The sequence below is a fragment of the Theobroma cacao genome, chromosome 5 (genome assembly GCF_053813885.1).
Source record: "Theobroma cacao isolate CCN51 chromosome 5, ASM5381388v1, whole genome shotgun sequence".
NCBI classification, from domain to species: Eukaryota; Viridiplantae; Streptophyta; class Magnoliopsida; order Malvales; family Malvaceae; genus Theobroma; species Theobroma cacao.
The window spans coordinates 38538951-38557743 of NC_142643.1; the positions used below are offsets into that span (position 1 = coordinate 38538951).

Below are 18793 nucleotides of genomic sequence, written 5' to 3' on the forward strand. Positions count from 1 at the left end.
CAGTTGGATGATCGTACTTGTACCAATCTTGATCCTCTTACAAGTCTTTGTGAGGAAAGCAAGACATTGAAGTTAGAAGATGATGAAATAAAACACAATGGCTTGATCGGACTGTCTTTGGGGTTTGACAAAGCTAATGAGCATGTGCTGAAAAGTGGATGTGGGAATCAAGGTGAAGATCAGTTGAAGGTGAAGAGTGCAGGGCTAACGAAAGATAAAGATCATGTGAAGAAGTGGTTGAATGAGTTTGATATGCAATTTAACTTTAGCTTTGGTCAATGGGAAGAGAATGAATTTACCTTGATCAGTGAAAGTGTAGACAGCGAAGAAGAAGAAGAAGTGGAAGAACCCAAGCAAGAAGGTGACTCGAAGGAGAGGTTTCTTGCAAAGCTGATTGAGTATGATTCGATTGATGAACTTGAAGATGAGGAATTTATCTGCAATGGGGGCGAGGGATGCCAAGAATTGAAGAAACAAGATACTGTAGAGATGGAGGATGACTGGATGAACTATCTTCAACTTGATGGTTTTGATCAAGAATTCGACACTAATATTGATGGACTTAAGGAAGAGATGAGTGCAATGATGTTCCAAGAGGGAAAGTACAAGAGAGTTAAGTATAATGAAAAGAAGAGTTCTTAGGAGATGCAGATTGAAGACAGTGCTGATGAAAACACATTACAGCCTCAGGCAGTTGAGCTCTGGGAAAGAAAAAGACAAAGAAAGGTGCAAGATTTCATAATGTTGAAAGTGAATCAAGTCATGATAATGCTTAGCATTGTACAACAGATTGTTAGAATCTGTTGATGATGACATTTGGCTTTTATTTTTTCACATTCTCAAAGACATGCTCTGATATGATGCAACTATTGAATTATGTATTTCCCCCTTTTTTTTATATGATATAGTGAAAATCAGTGATTAGAACACAAAAAATTTAGAAGTTTAACTACTATATGTGTATTTAATTTCAATATTAATTCTTGGAATTCAATTTCAATATTAATTCAATCACACAAATAAAATAATAATATTTTAAAAATTTATTATAATCACTCAAACAATTACAATCATAAGTCCAAGTCAACATGTTAAAATTTTAATGTCAATCCAATCAAAACACATCATTATAATTCATAATGTACACTTCTATCATAAGATTATAAATTTGAAATTATATTGAAATTAGATAGATATACCATCGTTACAATCAATAATTTTTACTCAATCATTTAATTTATGAAAAGATTAAGAAAAAGCTTGATCTAAAAAAGATGATAAAATGATAGATTATGCAAATAACGTAAATAGTGAAAAACAAAAAACGTTTGAAAAAGATATAATAGCTTTTTTATTCTAAATTGTGAGTTTATAGAGAAAGGAAATAGAAAAATAAGAAGTAAAATATCCTAACATTTTTAAGTTTTAGTCATAATTTCACACGGATTCATTAGTTTTCGAAATGTATAATCTGTTTTAAAGTGTAAATGGCATTAACAGGTAAACGTAAAATATATAAAATACCTTTTTTTTTCACTCTTTGAAAGAAAAATCTCTCTACCTTCTCTTTCGTCTACCGGCTATCCCGTGGTCAAATCTAACCGATGAGCACCAAATCTTGTTAGCTTGTGTTCCCTTAATACTCCCCATCCCAAGGGAAAAGAGCACTAGATCAAGCTTCCCTTGAGAGCATTGTCAGCCACAGGCTGGTTGGATCGAGAGAATTTTTGTTTATGAAAAAAAAAAATTTAAAATAAAAAGTTATACTTTATGTAGTGATAATTTTTAAAATTAATAAAGAGTAAAATTATCTTAAAATATCATCATGTTATTAAATTAACAAAAATATTAACGGTTATACTTGTGGGTTTAGCGAAATATATTTTTTAAAATAAATTGTAAATTTCGAAAACTAATATATTCATGTAAAATTATAATTAAAACTTAAAAGTGTTAGAATATTTTATCTAAAAATAAATAATATTACCGCAAAAATGCAAAAAATGGACTCTAATTAATAAAGTAAAAGAGAAAGGCAATGGTAAAAGACTGCAAAACATTCTAACTCCCAGTACACTGGAACTTAAATTTTTTTTGAAAAAAAGCATATTATTGTTAAATCTTCAATATTTAAATTTTATTTATAAATTAATTAAAGAAATATTTTAAAAATATAAAACTATAACAATAATATAATAAAGTGGTTATTTAATTATTGAATTATCATTTAATACAGTAATAATAGAACTTTTAAACGTTACAAGGGAATTTAGAGAATTGATACGTGTTCATTTAATAATGAGTCAATCAATTAATATATATATATATCTTAAAAAGACATTTATTAATTTATTAATTTTACTTGTAAAATTTAAAAATTCAATTTATGCAAATTATATTAAAAAATTAAGCTCAATATTTTTGTATAGTACAAGAAGAAATTATATTAAACAATGTTGACAAAAGAGTAATCAAGTTTATAAGATTGATTTGTATTAAAAATAAAAATACATTTAATTATTCTAAAATATGCCAAAAATATTGTGAAAAGAAAATGTTTCACAAATTTACACTGGCTTCATTTTAACGCATTTCAAAAGAAAAAGAGAAAAAAAAAAGTGAAAATCCCACCAAAACCCTAACAGCTGACTCCTTCCTCCTCACATCACACTCGCTATTTTTTGCCGTTACATTTCACTTTTACTTTCTCAAAAAGAAACCCCACGCCACGGGCGTAAACGAAGACGGATCCGCCATGTCGGCTTTACTCGATTCATGCAAGCTTCTAGACGAAAGCTCCTCAGCACTATCCACCATCGCCGTGGTAGTAGCCGCGCTCTCCTGTGAGGCCGCAAGGGCCAACTTATCAGCCTTCGACTTAACCGATTCCGGCGATGGGTCCGTCGCCAAAGACGATATCGGAGTTGCTAGCGACATCAAAGTCTTACTCAACGGCTCCAAGTTGGTGGCAAGTTCTAATAAAGGTGATGATAAAATTAACATTGATTCGTTTTCTAAGATTCCTGTTGTTAATGGAAATGTGAGGGAAGCGGTTAAGAGTTTGCATTCTGTTATTCGGGTGGTTTCGAATACGGGCGATAAGTTGGGGGGAAAAGTTTTGCATTTGGGGTTTGAGTTGAGGAATTTAGGGGAGAGTAGTTTGGAAAGAGTGAGGTTGAATTTGGGTTCAGTTGGGATTGAGGGTATAAAGGGTATCTTTGAAAAGGATTGTTTAAGTGAGGAAAGTTTGAGAAATGGGGTCCAATTGGCTGTGGAGGCAGGGCTTGAGAAAGATTATTTGAAGTTGGTGAAGGAGGTGGATATGGTTTTGGGAATCGTGTGGAAAATTGTTGCGTGGGAGGCAGTGACTGCATTTTTCGTGCTTGAAGGTGGGGAGGTTTTAAGTGAGAAGAGTGGTGGGAAAGGAGGAGAGGCTGATGGAGGGAATGTGAAAGTGGAAAAGAAGAAGAAGAAGAAAATTTTGTTGGGGAAGGGAACTAGTTTTATTGTCGAGGTGATTAAGGATAGTGTGATGAGTAAGGTAGAAGGGTTAGAGAAAGTAGTGGAGGATCTTTTATCATTTTTAGATCCGAAAAGCCCGGAGTTTGATGGTTTGTTGAAGAAGATGAAGGAGATTTTGGAGAGCAATGAAAGTAGAAGAATCCCCAAGACTCCTAAGGTAAAAGCTAAACCATAATTTTTGTTTTCTTTTACCTATAGGCATAATTTGTTTAAATTATGTTTAAAAGTAGAAGTAGAGCAGTTACTTGTTGGTTGGTTTATTTTCATTGATATTATAATCATCTAGAAAGAAAAGGTTCAATACCAATATAATGCCATCATCTTGTGCGTCATTCGTAAGTCGAATGTTTAAGTGTTCTTAGCTTTTGTTTTTAGGGTACTCGTGATTTTGCTAAAGAGCAAATGGCAATAAGAAAGAAAGCTTTCTCTATTATAACAAAAGTTTTCGAGAGGCACTGTGCCACAGCCCTGGATACTCCTGCTTTTGAATTGAAGGAGACTCTTACTGGAAAATATGGAGAGGATTCGAAGTTGATTTATGATCTTGCAGACCAGGTTAGTTAGTCAGAATTGGTCCATTCTAATGAAGTTATATTTTCTTTTTGCATTTGCTTTTTATTTAGAAAATTCATTTGATCAACGATCTAGACATTTGTTGATTCTGGCTGTTCCATTAAGAGAACCGACATGTATTGTTTATTTAGTTGTGGGCACTAACTTATTGTTAATATTTGTTTACAGGGTGGAGAGCTTTGTTCTCTACGATATGATTTAACCGTTCCATTTTCTCGGTATGTGGCCATGAATGGTCTCACGTCATTTAAAAGGTACCACATAGATAAGGTTTGGAGAAGGGATAACCCATCTAAAGGAAGATATCGAGAATTTTATCAATGTGATTTTGATATTGCTGGCCAATATGAAAAGATGGGACCAGACTTCGAGGTTGTTAGAATTTTGTCTGAAGTACTCAATTCACTAAACATTGGGGACTATGAGGTAAATCATTGTAACCATATTCCTATCTGTATGGCATCTTCAGTTTGTTGATGTAATTAATGCTACCTGTCATGTTGTTTGGTTTGTGATACTAAACTTGCAATTTTGGCAGATGCACTTGTACTGGCTTGTATACCTGAATTTGACATTTTGCATTATTCTAATTTCTTAAAATCATGATGGCATAGCAGTTATATTGGATGTTTCATTTTTTCAATTTCTGTATGGTTGGTTCAGTCTAGGCATTTAATTTCACTAGTTAGTGTACAGTCTTGATGTCAAAGTCACATTATCCTGGCATATTGTGGCATTATGCTTTTTTCTCTTTTACTTTCATGTTGTGGTTCTAAAGATGCTCGAAGTACTTTCTAAATTGGTTAATTTCCTTTTATTTGCTCTCGACAGATAAAATTGAACCACCGAAAGTTACTGGATGGAGTGCTGGAAATCTGCGGTGTGCCACCAGCAAAATTTAGAACTATTTGTTCAAGTATTGACAAACTAGACAAACAATCCTTTGAGCAAGTTAAAAAGGAAATGGTAAGGACCTAAGCCTCAAAATCTGTATGCCTCCACTTAAAGCTCTTAGAAAAAAATGTATATATACCACTGTTCAATTATTTATTCTTGATTTATGAATTTTTATCATACTGACTGTTTTTTTTTTTTGTAACAAAATTTTTAACACTTTTTAATTCAATACTCATTTTCTCAAGTGCAGTTAATGGGTATAGGCAATTCTCAAATATGCATGTTAGTCCATTTAATGTTGATCACTAACATTGGATGCAAGACTGTGTCCCTTTGATTGCTGTCATTTAAAACAAAAAAAAAATTTATTAGTTCTAAACTTTGCATGCTAGCTATATTGTTCAATGTTCATTCATGCATCTTCTGTTCTTGCTTGCCTAGAACAAGAGTGCCAGTTACGGAAAGCAGAATCCAGTGGCTAAGTGTATGTTGTTGTCTTTTGTGCCTTTATTATGTTCTACTGGAAAGTGCATTCTTGGAAAGTTAGAAATTTGTCAAGTTTCCTTTCTTTTAGTGCTGGATAAATGATTTATGTTGCATATATCCTGATTTTTAGTTAGTATTGTCTTAGATGATGGTTTCATTTTGAATTATTATATCTTTCAAATTATTAATTGATAGGTGGAAGAAAAGGGGTTATCTGTTGAGACAGCAGACAAAATTGGCACTTTTGTGAAGATAAGAGGACCTCCTTTGGAATTATTATCGAAGATTATGGGAGGAAGTGAGGGTACTGAGCTTCTTAAACACAATGCCTCTAAAGAAGCATTAGGTGACTTGTCAGTTTTATTTGAAGCTCTTGATAAGTCAAGGTGCATAGACAAAGTGGTTTTTGATTTGAGTCTTGCCAGAGGTCTTGATTACTATACTGGAGTCATATTTGAAGCTGCTTTCAAAGGAGGAGTGCAGGTAAATATTATTTCTGCCTGAGGGTTTTCAAATGTTTGCCTATATATCTTTCACAGGAATTCAGTACTATGCTTTTTTTTTTTAATTAATATATGTTAAGAGCTTTATGGTAGGCTCTAGCCATATTGCTCAAGTTTGACTGTTTAAGATACTTTTATAGAATTTTGGAGTTTGGACTGTTGTAAATGACTTAGATTTGCTGTTTGGTAGATTTGACTTACTAGTTGGTTTGAGGGGCACTTTGCACATGTTGAGTCTTTTCCTCTGCTTGATGGTGGCTTTGGATCCCCCATGTCATTTTTTTTAATAGCTTCTGGCTTTCGGGGAGTAGGTTCTTTTAATAGTCACATTTTGTTGTAAAACTTGTTGTGCACTTCTCATTTGGTGCAGGCCCTAAATAAATGAAGGTGCAACTTGCAAAGCCGTGTAACATGTTTCTTGGTGTTATCAGTTCTTAGTTTTAGGGGCTGTAAAATCATGCATTATAACTTAGGACTGAGGCTGGGCCTGTTGAAACATGCAACTGTTAGCTGAAATGTTATGGAAAGACAAGCAAGTGGATGGTACAATCCCATCTCACTTTATTACCTTTCATCCCCAAAATATGGCACCTACATTAATTATTTCATTGGCATAACTCTCTTCTTTTAATGTGTTGGTTGTTTAGCTGACCCTTGAATGATATGACTGACTTATTATATTCAGGTTGGATCAATTGGTGCTGGTGGACGTTATGACAATCTGATAGGAAATTTTGGCACAAAGCAGGTGCCTGCTGTTGGTATGAGTCTTGGAATTGAGCGAGTATTGACTATCATGGAAGAGAAAGCACAGAACCAGGTGACTTTTTTTCTTCCTAACCTACATGTTTAGAATATATCAATAGAATCTTTTCTGTTATATTGTGTACAAATTTGTATTTGAAATTTTCATTTCATGGATAATCTTTTGTAGCTGTATGTGTAAACATGAATTATGTCTTAGCTGCTGTGTTATATGCCAGACTTAAGCCACTCTCCATCTCTCTGTTGCCTGCTTGCTTCGTTTTAAGTTTCAAAAGCGCATTGGGTGAGGAGTGGTAGGAATTATAGATATCAAGCAAAAAAAGATGTAATGTATCTAATCTTGTAAATAATATGTTCATCTAATTTTGATAAGTAACATGTTGAAGTCTGAGAATTTTCAAATTGAGAAAAATATTGACTGGGTGAAAGCTTCAATTGTTATGTCAAAAGAATGATGAAGGTTGGAAAGTTATCTGTCTATTCTTACTCATCAGATGATGAAGTTTGTCTTGTAATGCAAGGATAGTTTTGTCATTGGATATCAAAATAAGTTTTTTGGGGATTAATCAGTGGTTTGAACATCTTGCTGCTATATCCTACCAAAGTTTATTAAATGGATACAACCCAAGTTTGTTCCTTCAATCTGCCGTGCCCGGAGTGGGTACCAGTCTGACTGGTCATCTAGCTCTAGCACTCCATGGGTCAAGCTTGAATGAGTTGTGTAATTATCCTGGGTAATGGTAGGAATTCAAACTGACTTCCTGCATCCATTTCTTTGTCATATATTCTCACATTCCGTGCTGTTATGAAGCTGTCATCTTGGATATAGAGCAATCTTTATTTTGCATATCCACTTGTGTATTGCATCATTCCATGCAGCTTTAATGTCATTTTTTTTACGAACCTTGACATTTCTCTCAACTATTGGAGCTACTGTTAATTATGTTGATTTCTTTCTGATTGAGAGCTATGCTAAAGGATTTTCATTTTAGTTATATGGATCGTTTTACTTTGCACATGTTATATGGGATTTGTTATCCTATCGGTCATTCTTTTTTCGTAAACAAATATGTTAGAATTTCCTGTTAGACTGTCTTCTTCCTAACGTCTCTGCCTATCTGCATTTTCATTTCCCTTCCTCAATTTCTTGTTAAATGAATTATTTATTTTGATTCCTTATAAATTTAGAGTCTGGTGAGCGGTGGCCACAAGTTTTGATTCCGCTCTAATTATGTGGACTGCTTTTGAAACAGAATGGGTCTCATAATTATTGCATGTGCTTGTAGTAATATTGATTATAATAACTAATGGATCCTACCGGCACTCCACATGTTGTGGGAAGCACTAAATGTAATTTATATTGGGGTGCATTGGCAGGCAGTCCGAGCCACAGAAACCCAATTGTTGGTGGCTGTCCTCGGGGATAAACTATCCATAGCTGCGGAGCTGGTTAGCGAGCTCTGGGATGTAGATGTTCAAGCAGAATACAAGGTACATAAAAAGGTGATGAAGCACATTGAATATGCCATAAACTCAAAGATCCCTTGGATGATTATCGTGGGGGAGCGAGAGCTGAATGAAGGGATTGTGAAATTGAAGAACATTGAAACCACGGAGGAGGAAGTGATTCCCAGAAGTAAACTTGTTGAGGAAGTGCAGCAGCGATTGAAGCCATGAAATGTGGAGACCTTGGTTCCTTTCTAACACACGTAGATTCACAATATTATTTATTTCTGTGGTTTTGGAAATGAATATGTTTATAGGGGAATATGGTCTTAACTTTGTGTGAAGTGAGAAAAGGAGAGGGAAGGATTCCAATTGAGGTTTGATAAAATTGTACCTGTATAATTCTTTAAAAGCAAGCAGTAGAGTAGAGTGGAGATGTCATTTGGGGCATATTTCTATATCGGCCATCTTGAGATGCATTTGCAAATCATTTGCGAATGTAGTATTATACGCAATTGGGTCGGAAAAGCTTAAGCCTCAAGGTGCAACTCCGAACCTCACATTTATCTATTGTCATAGCTAGGTTAAGATTATATATGTTACTCCGACCCTTACCAAAGGTTTGCTTCGGAGGAACTCTCTATTTTTCTATATTAAAGTCACGAACATTTTTTGGATGGTAAAAATACCCTAAGCCATTTTATAAAATTACTAATTTAACTTATTAAAAAATATAAATTATTAATATCTAACTGACTTATAAAAAATATTAATATTTTAATTATAAATTATAAAATTTAAAAGTAAATTATTAGTATTTTAATTCTAAATTATTAATATCTTATATAAATTTAAAAAAATTAATATTTTCATTGCAAGCTAAATAATTATAGAAATAAATTATTAATATTTTAAAAGTTTTAATTATAAATTATTTATACTTTAAATAAATTATAAATTATAAATATTTTACATATTAACAAATAAAAATGAAGAAAAAATAAAATAAAATAAAAATAAAAATAAAAATAAATAATCATGGTAGAGTTTTAATAAAAAATTATTAATAATTTCAATAAATTATTAAAAAAAATATTTTATATTAAAAATCATAAAGTATAATAAAAAGTATTTTATTTTTTTAATAGCATATATTTTTTTTATTATCTATTTTTTATTATTCTAAAATTATTTTTACTAACTAAATATTAAAATATATTAAAATATTAATTTCATTCAATAACTACATAATAATTATTTATGTCTTGTTCTATTCTCACTAAATAATTAATTTTTTTTTACTCTATTTTGTTTTACGAGTTAGTTTAGTGCTTAAGAATTTTGAACTATTAACACCTTAGAATACAATGAAGTTAAAGATTGGATTGAGTTCTCAATAGTTAAGATTAGATTTCTATATCGTATTAAGTTGTTTAGTGATGTGAATTTAATTTAATTATTTAATAAAATTATTAAAATATTTTTAAAATTTCAAATTAATTAATTTATTTAAATTTGAAAATTAATTTTACTAAACAAAATTAAAATCACTGAATGAAAAATAAAAGGATGCTGTGTGGAAAAGTTGAGAGAACAATGTCAGGCCATCGAATATTAATTCATAAATAATAATGAGAATAATAATAATAAAACAAACCAAAAGAAACAGTGAATTGGAAGCAGAAAAACCCAAAACCCTTGCTTCTCCTCACTGCAACAAACCGAAGCTGCCGAACCATATTTTCAAGTTGGAAGCCAAAAAAACCAGACGATGAAGTGGAAGCTGTGGAAAACAACTGCGTTTCTTTATCATCTTCAACAAATCGGTAGCCTTCATTCAGTTCTTCATGTACAAAAGCGTCCCTTCTATTTTCATTTCTTGTCTTCTTCTTCTTCTTCTTCTCCTTTTAGTAGCATTGCTAGCACCAAAACGTTTAAGAAACCTGCCAAGGGAAATGGAAAAAAGTACGAGTTTCATAATATTGTTGATGCCCTCACTTTGTTTAATCTGATGGCTCATGCTTCTCCCAGGCCTTGTATTGTGGAATTCAATAAATTGTTGGGGGCAATTGTGGGAATGAAACATTATGCCATTGTTGTTTCTCTTTGCAAACAAATGGAATTGTTAGGAATAACCCATGATGCTTATACTCTCAACATTTTAATTAATTGCTTTTGTCATTTGCATCGCGTGGATTTTGGGTTTTCAGTTTTGGGAAAAATGTTGAAGCTTGGTTATAAGCCGCATTTAGTTACTTTCTCTACATTGGTTAAAGGGTTTTGCATGGAACATAAAGTTGCTCAAGCAGCTAGATTGTTTAATGAGATGGTTCTAACAGGGTATCAACCTGATTTGTATATTTATACGATTATAGTTAATGGATTTTGTAAAATAGGCGATACTAGTGGTGCTGTTAGAATGTTGAGGAAAATGGAAGAAAGAGGTTTCCAGCCTGACATTGTAGCTTTTAGTGCTGTCATTGATAGCCTTTGTAAGAATAAGTTAATAACCGAGGCTTTGGACCTTGCTTCTGAAATGCAAGGTAAAGGCATTCAAGCAGATGTTGTCACATACAGTTCATTAATTCGAGCAATGTGTAGTTCAGGCCGGTGGGATGATGCAATGAGATTATTCAATGAAATGGATTGTAAGAATTTGAAACCAAATGTTGTCACTTACAATATATTGGTCGACGCACTTTGTAAAGAAGGGAAGGTTTCTGAGGCTCTTGGTATATTTGAAATAATGACTCGTAGTGGTATTCAGCCTAATGTTGTTACGTATAGTGAATTGATAAATGGTTATCGTTTGCGGAATGAAATGGATGAGGCGAGAAAGGTTTTTGATTCAATGCTTGCTTGTGGTTGTGAGCCTAATGTATTTAGTTACAACATTATAATCAATGGATATTGCAAAACTAACAGGATAGATGAAGCACTAAAACTCTTTCATGAAATGACTCAAAAAGGACCAACTCCTGACATTGCTACATATACCACTCTTATGAGTGGCATGTTCCAAGTAGGGAGGCTTTTGGATGCACAAGAACTCTTTGAGGATATGTGTTCCTGTGGTCAAGTTCCAAATTCAATGACTTACTCAGTTTTGTTAGATGGCGTATGCAAACATGGTCGAATTGATGAGGCACTGAGATTATTTCAAGCAATGCAAAACAGTGGAACGGAACCCTATATAGTCCATTATAATATCCTAATCGATGGCATGATTGAAGCTGGTCGACATAAAGTTGCATGGGAACTATTTTCTAACATCTTTGTCACTGGGTTAAAGCCTACCCTTCCGACATATAACATAATGATCAAGGGACTTTGCAACAAAGGATTCCCTGAAAAAGCATATGACCTTTTTAGGAAGATGGAAGTAGATGATTGTTTGCCAAATAGCATCTCTTACAATATTACGATTCGGGGATTTCTTCAAAGCAATGATATGTTGAGAGCTATGCAAATTCTTCACGAAATGGCTAGTAAAGGATTTTCTACTGATGCATCCACAGCAAACATGTTGGTGGACCTGTTGTCAGTAAATGGAGAAGATCAATCTACTTATGAAATAAGTCAGGCTTTGTGAAGATCATCAAACAAAACATGGAAAGTGGCTTCATTTGAAAGACTGCTACAGTAGAAATGCTAACATTCTTACAGATGTAAGGTGTGCAAGAGTCTCTTGTAAGTTTCCATTACATTCATTTCTTTTGCATTAGGAATCAAGGCAGTATTTTACAACTTGATTTGTCATTCAGCTGGTAATAATACTGTTGAGCCAATTTTTATCCTTATTTATTAGAGCTTCTAAATGAAACAGTAGTAGCTGCAGTGGTAAAATGGTTTTCAGCTAACAATGGCACTTTGTGCTGGTAACAAATTATTCTTTTTGGGTCAGTAGTGATTTTGTCCTTCTATTGCTTATCACCCCAGTTTTCTTAGTTGTAACAAATGATAGTACCATAAAATTGGCTTCCTAAATATTTAATTGAAATGTGGACAACCATCATTCATTTGTAAATTTAGTAACAAAACAAGTATTATCTGATGTTCTTGACTTGTGGCACTAACAATATTTACTGTTGGGTGTTTTTTTTTTTTTTTTTTTTGGTAATGATACTTTGACATTATTCCACAATGATTGCTCTAGGTATTCCTTTGGTTGCGCTGCCCACTAAATGGAAAAGGATGCTGAAATTCCTTTTAGTGAACTGAATTATTTGCTATGTTTCACTTCCTTTTTTTTTTTTTTTAACTATTTACCTGTATGAAAACTCTGCATCCCCTGTTTAGACTTTTGCCTTGCCTGTATATTTTTAGTTCTCAGCAAGTTTGCTGAGTTGTGGTATAAAATGCTTTATTACTTGAAGTTTCTGGATTTATTCATGCAAATGAGTTTATTCGTGGGACTATGTCTAATTGGTTGATGGAATACATGCAAGCTAAGCATTTGTTTCTGGAAAAAAGATTTAACGCATACAAACGCACACACACACACACATATGCATGGATTAATTTTATCTGGTACTGCCTTGAGATTATGATTTTTGTTTGCTTAATTTTATATTTTGGTCATTATTTGATAGGTGGAAGAGACAAAAGTTATCTGTTGAGACAGCAGAGAATTTGCACTTATCTGAAGATAACAGGGCCTCCTTTAAAATTATTATTGGAGATCATGGAAGGAAGTGATCTTCTTAAACAAACTGCATTACTGAGGTGACTTCTTAATTCTATTTGAAGTTCTGAAGAAGTCAAGGTGCATTAAAAAGTGGTTTTTGTTTTGTGTCATGCCCAAGGTCTTGAATATTATACTGGAGTAACAATTTGAAGTCGCTTTCAAAGGAGCTCTGCAGGTAAATTTTTTTCTCTTCTAGAGAAGTATTTACTATAGTTTTTTGTGTATTTATCTTTTGTGGGCATCTCATGCTCTTCTTTGTTTGATTATCTATGTTTGGAGGTTTTCGGTGGATTATAACCATAGTGCTCAAGTTTGAATTCTTGAGAAATGACTTAGGTTTGCTGTCTATGTGCTGTTTAGTATATTGCACTTACCGGTATGAGGTGCACTATGCACATATTAAGCCTTTGCTCTCTGCAAAACAGATCGCTTTGGTTCACTGCTGGTACTCACATTTATTGTTAAAACTCATTCGCCTATAATGATTTTGCTGTAAACTTGTGTGCCTCTCAACTGTTATGATATAGCCTGGTTTGCAAGTGAGCTTCTCTGGATAGGTTCTCGCTTTGAACATCAGGTTCTTTTTATTAGCATTTTGTATTAAAATTTGCTTTGTACAGCGTACATGGGGCTGGCTCTACAAAGGTCAAGTTGCAAAGCCGTGTAATTATGTTACTCTAGCTGATCTCAGTTCTTGTTTTCTTGATGTTGTCAGTTCTTGTTCCAGTCAACTTTAAATTCATGCATCATATGTTGGACTGAAATTGAGTCTATTAAAACAAGTCTTGATGCTGACGGATACCCCAGAATGTGAAAGCCATCCCTTCCCCCACTTTCTGCCCTTTTTAATTGGATTTCTAGTCTAGATGAAACGGTGTGGAAAGAAATGCAAGTGGATGATATGATCGCACCTGACTTATTACCATTACTGTCCTTAAACAAGATACCTACGTTAATTGTTGTATTATCATAACTTTCTTCTTCTATTTGGTTCGTTGGTTTTGCTGCCCTTGAATGATACCTCCCCCCACTTTCTTCCCTTTTTCATTGGATTCCTAGTCTAGATGAAATGGTGTGGAAAGAAATGCAAGTGGATGATATGATCGCACCTCACTTATCACCATTACTGTCCTTAAACAAGATACCTATGTTAATTGTTGTATTATCATAACTATCTTCTTCAATTTTGTCAGTTGGTTTTGCTGCCCTTGAATGATATAACTGACTCCTTTATTTGTTCAGGTTGGTGCAATTGCTGCTGGTAGGAAATTTTTGCCATTTCTGGCTGTTCGTATGATTCTTGGAATTTTTTTTGGGTACATAAAGTAATTACACTAGATGAAGGGCTTAAACCTTCAACTTGTAGTTAAGAGCCACACACACTAGCCAACTGAGCTACTCCAGCTTTGTATTCTTGGAATTGAATAAGTATTACCTATGTTGGAAGAGAAAATGCGAAGCAGGTGATTCTAATTCCAATTTGATGTTTGAGATTTACGTAAAAAATCTTTTGTGCTAAGTTCAATGCAACTTTGTGGTTGGAATTTGTATTTCATGTAAAATCGTTTCTTGCTGAATGTATAAGCATGGATGCATGATTGCATGAATTGTGGTATATGCCTAAACTTTACATATAAGCCTCTCTCTGCCTCGCTCCCCTTTTCAAGTTTTGAAGGGGCTTGTTGTCAACAGTGGTAGGAATTATCTATTTCAAGAAAAAAAAAAAGATGTAGCATGTCTTTTTGTTTGGGTTCAATTAACATGTCAAATTTTGATAAAAAGTATGTTCATTAATTCTACTAAACAATATGTTCAAGTCTATGTTCATCTAATTTTACTAAATAATATGTTCAAGCATTAGTTGGTGGATAAATGATTTATTTTGCATTATATATGGTGGCTTTTAGCTAGTATTGTCTTAAGATGATGATTTAGTTAGCTTGATGAAATATTTCAAATTATTTTTTAATAGGTGGAAGGAAAAGGTTTATTCGTTGAAACAGCAGATAAATTGGCATTTTATTAGAGATCATGGAAGGAGTATTTTGGTGACTTGTTAACTCTATTTGAAGCTCTGGAGAAGTCCAGGTGTATAGACAAAGTGGTTTCCACTTGAAGCTCAACAGAGGTCTTATGCTGAAGTCATATTTGACTCTGCTTTCAAAGGAGTATAGGTAAATATTATTTCTGCCTGGATACACACACACACACACACACTCTTCTTAGTTTGATTGATCTGGTCTTAAGAGGTTTCTGGTGCATTGAAACTATAGCCCCCAATTCTTGAATTCTTGAATTCTTGAGATACTTCCATAAACATTTGGAGTTTGGACTGATACAAATGACTTAGATTTGCTGTCTATTTGCTGTTTAGTTTATGCATATGTTTATATTTGTACAAACTGTATAGTAGATTTTACTCAGAGTTTTGAAGTGCATTTTGCACATATTGAGCCATTTCCATCCTTTACATGGAAGATGGCTTTGTATCATTTACTTTCTAAACTAATTGCCCTTAGTGAGTTATATGCTGTAAAAACTTTTGCTGAGAAATGTTGTATATAGGCTGGTTTGCAAATGAGCTTCTCTCCGTAGGTTATAGCTTTTGAGTTTGGGATCTTTTTAGTAGAATTTTTTATTTAAATTGGTGTGCACAGCTCCCATTGGCAGGACCTATAGAGGTCAAGTTGCAAAGACATGTTGATGCAGCTGAATCTTACTTCTAGTTTTCTTGGTGTTGTCAGTCTTTAGTTCAGCATGCTGAAAACCATGCATCGTAAGTGCCACAGTTCTAGTTGTCAGAGGACATGATACTGGCATATAACTCAAAACATTAAAGCCATCCCTCCATGCTATCTTACCTATTTAATTGGATTGTCAGGGTAGCTGAAATGGTGTAGAAGGAAATATAAGTGGATGATATCATTATCACAATTATCATCCTTAAAATATGATACCGACATTTAATTATTGCATTGTCAAAATTTTCTTCTCATACTTGGTTGTCTAGCTGCCCCTTGAATGATATTACTGCTTCCTTTATATCAGGTTTGATTAATTAATGTTGCTGGACTTTATGAGTCTTCAAATTGAGCAAGTGTTGACTATATATTGGCAGAGAAAGGACAAGACAGGTGATTCTAATTCCTAAATTTTGTAAGATATATCTGTACAATCTATTTCTATCATACTAAATGCAAATTTGTGTTTGAAATTCTTTCTCATGGATATCCTTCCTAGCTTAATGTATAAGATGAATTATAGTTTGAGCAGCTGTGGTGTACACCAGGCCTTCATTGAACCTCCCTGCTTCCCTCCTTACATCTCTATAAGTCTTGAAGGTGTGTGGAGTGAGCAGTGGTAGGAATTATAAATAACAAGCAAAATAATGTAACATGTCTAATTTTGATAAACAATGTGTTCATCTAGTTTACAAAAGAACATGTTCAAGTCTATGTCTTGTAGGATGGAAAGAAGGTACCCTAAGGGACTAAATAACTTAAGATTTTATTTTCTTTATTCATTATAATTTTTTGCGGTCAATTGTAATACTTATATATTGGTTTAGGATATTTTAGATTATTTAGGTTATTTTATAGTATTAATTAGTTTCTTGCTTTTTAAGAAACAAAAGTTTGCATTTTGATGTTATTAACAGCAAACCAGTAGTGCAAGTGCACTGTCATGTGTGTGCACTCTTTTTCTCTTTAATTTTTTCTTCATTTTAGTACCAAAGAAAAATTTATGCCTTAAACTTGTCATTTCATAACTAAAATCTCACCCTACCCTTCCCAATTCAATATTAGTGTCCACTCATGCTTTCTAAACAATGTTAGGTTAATTGGAGGATGAATATTTTTACCTTTCCAGTTTTTTTGTTTTGGCTCACATTTTACCTTTTCAGTTTGAAGTGAAAAGATGTAAGATAGTAGTACTAAGAAACACAATGAAAGCCACTTTACTTCACTGTTCACAATCAAAGAAACATAATGATATATGTAGCTTAAAGAGAAATGTATATTCAGCCTATATTCTCTTAGATTAGCAAAGCTGCATCCAAGGCATGGTTTATTGGGATTTGGGACTTTTTTTTTTTAATTTTTAGCTCACTTACAACAGTTTGAAGGAGTTTATATCAAAGTGAAATTGGTTTATTTTATTCTTGTAGTAATTAGTTTAATTCAAGTTTCTCCTTGTGCTCCAAAAAGAAACCATAAATCTTGTGAGGATGAGAGAGTGCTTTGGACACGCTCTCGTTTTCTTTGCACCTTTTGGCCCATGTAGGAAGCTTGGGGCACCCTGCCTTTATGCTGAAGTTTCCACCAGGGGTGAAGGGCACAAGTCCCACATCCATGAACCCAATGCTTTCTCCCCCAAAGTACAGCTTGTCCTCAAGCTCTCCTTCCAGAGTCTTCAAGCATTGCATTGGCTCTTCCTTTGCTTCCTTCTATACCCTCTTGCTTCCTTTGCTTCCTTTTTCCCCATCCATACCCTCTTGCCAAGGCCATGTATCTGCAGCAAATGCACCCACCAAAATTAGCATGTGCAAAAATAAGCATGTATGATTATTTCTGTCCAAATTAACATCAAATAATAAGTTTTGAGGGCTTAGTTGATATAAATAAAAAAATATATAGATTTAAGTGAGAATTTACAATGAAGGCTCTAGGATTTTTCGTAGAATCATGTTTGAATGAGAGTATCATGAGTGTTGCCACAAGTGAAGTTTTTGAAATTTTAACTATTCAAATAGCTCTACCTGATTCTGTATATAAGCTACAGATATAGAGCTATAATCATGGCTGTTGATGATGATTTCGTTGTGTGAATGTCATTGTGTGTGGGAAATGGCTGCTTAATTGTTGGGCTTCATTACTCTTTTCAGCTGTTGAATGACCATATCTTCTTCAAACAAGGTGCACTCTGTGTCGGAATATCAGGGGAATGGGAAGCTCTATAAAAACTAGAATGGTGAGGAATCACTTTACGGGCCCATCCAGAAAATTTTTGCAATCACTTGGTGGTGTCACCAATTTACACACTTTACAAGAAGGAAACCTCTAAGCATGGAGTTGACAAGGATTTGATGTTTCAGCATGGTTGTAGCTCTTAAGTTTTTGGTGGCTCTCAAGTTATTAATTAAGCATCTCTTTTAACTACAAGCTTTTCAGTTTTGTTATAAACCTTGTTTAGCCTATGTGATTCACGTCTACTAGCAAGAGCGTACTGTCTACACTTGTCTATGCTAGTGGCTTTTATAAGCACTATGTAGTGCTTGTAAATATTACTGCTTTATGCAGTTTATTAATGCAACTTATATTTTGGCTGAGCAAATATATATATATAATTTGAAGTGATTGTCATTTGAATTTAACTCGAGTGATAATAAGGAGATGATGTTTGAGTAAAAATCTTTGATTTGGGTTATAATATTTTCTTTATTGAAAAAAAAATCATAATAACAGATGAAAATCACTTATTTCCAATAATTTAAGGTTAAGTTTTCTAGAATAGTTGCTAAATTCAGAAAGTTATTGGATCAGTTTAAAAGATGTTTCCTTGATATAATGATTATATGTAATAATGTTAGAAATATAAAAACCTAAGAGAAGATGGAGATGGTCAATGTGATATGGGCAGAACAAGGCTTGCGATGGCGGATAAGGATGAGAGGGAGGCAATGGTGATTTGTGCGTCCAAACTTCAATGTATTAGAGGATGATGAGAGGTTTGCAAATGGATTTTCCTAGTGAAGGGGGCTTGTTAAGCAAGTCCTCTTGCTTGCGCTCATATTTTACCACTCTATCTTCCATTTCAACGTTGTTTGGAGTAAAAGAAAGTTGGAAGCTTCTTCTAATTCAAACAAGTGCATCTATATTGGTGGTCTAGCACTCGACTGCACCAGGCTTAGCTA

The 18793-nt window shown here is 33.6% G+C and overlaps 2 protein-coding genes across 6 annotated transcripts; both read left to right on the forward strand.

Moving 5' to 3' along the window:
* Positions 1 to 2628: 2628 nt before the first annotated feature.
* LOC18599338 (Class II aaRS and biotin synthetases superfamily protein) lies at positions 2629 to 8642 on the forward strand. The gene is made up of 7 exons (XM_007029267.3): positions 2629 to 3679; positions 3898 to 4077; positions 4264 to 4521; positions 4927 to 5061; positions 5674 to 5961; positions 6667 to 6801; positions 8124 to 8642. Exons 1-7 carry the CDS (start codon positions 2756 to 2758, stop codon positions 8421 to 8423), a joined length of 2220 nt encoding a protein of 739 aa, XP_007029329.3. The 5' UTR covers positions 2629 to 2755; the 3' UTR covers positions 8424 to 8642.
* Positions 8643 to 9855: 1213 nt separating this feature from the next.
* Positions 9856 to 18217, forward strand: LOC18599339 (uncharacterized). Of its 5 annotated transcripts, XM_018122423.2 has the most exons (7): positions 9856 to 11882; positions 12785 to 12917; positions 12998 to 13054; positions 14122 to 14342; positions 14852 to 15053; positions 15928 to 16013; positions 17765 to 18217. In XM_018122423.2, the coding sequence occupies exon 1, from the start codon at positions 9964 to 9966 to the stop codon at positions 11782 to 11784; it is 1821 nt and encodes a 606-aa protein (XP_017977912.2). In that variant the 5' UTR covers positions 9856 to 9963; the 3' UTR covers positions 11785 to 11882; positions 12785 to 12917; positions 12998 to 13054; positions 14122 to 14342; positions 14852 to 15053; positions 15928 to 16013; positions 17765 to 18217. The 5 variants fall into 5 exon arrangements, with proteins under 5 accessions (XP_017977912.2, XP_017977911.2, XP_017977910.2 ...); XM_018122422.2 differs by having other exon boundaries at positions 12785 to 13054; positions 15928 to 16035; XM_018122421.2 differs by having other exon boundaries at positions 12785 to 13054.
* Positions 18218 to 18793: the final 576 nt, after the last annotated feature.

Coding starts and splice junctions, on each gene's coding strand:
- LOC18599338 (XM_007029267.3), top strand. CDS start 2,756: ATGTCGGCTTTACTCGATTCATGCAAGCTTCTAGACGAAAGCTCCTCA. Junction 4,522..4,926: donor TAAACATTGGGGACTATGAG/GTAAATCATTGT, acceptor TGCTCTCGACAG/ATAAAATTGAACCACCGAAA. Junction 6,802..8,123: donor AAGAGAAAGCACAGAACCAG/GTGACTTTTTTT, acceptor GTGCATTGGCAG/GCAGTCCGAGCCACAGAAAC.
- LOC18599339 (XM_018122422.2), top strand. CDS start 9,964: ATGAAGTGGAAGCTGTGGAAAACAACTGCGTTTCTTTATCATCTTCAA.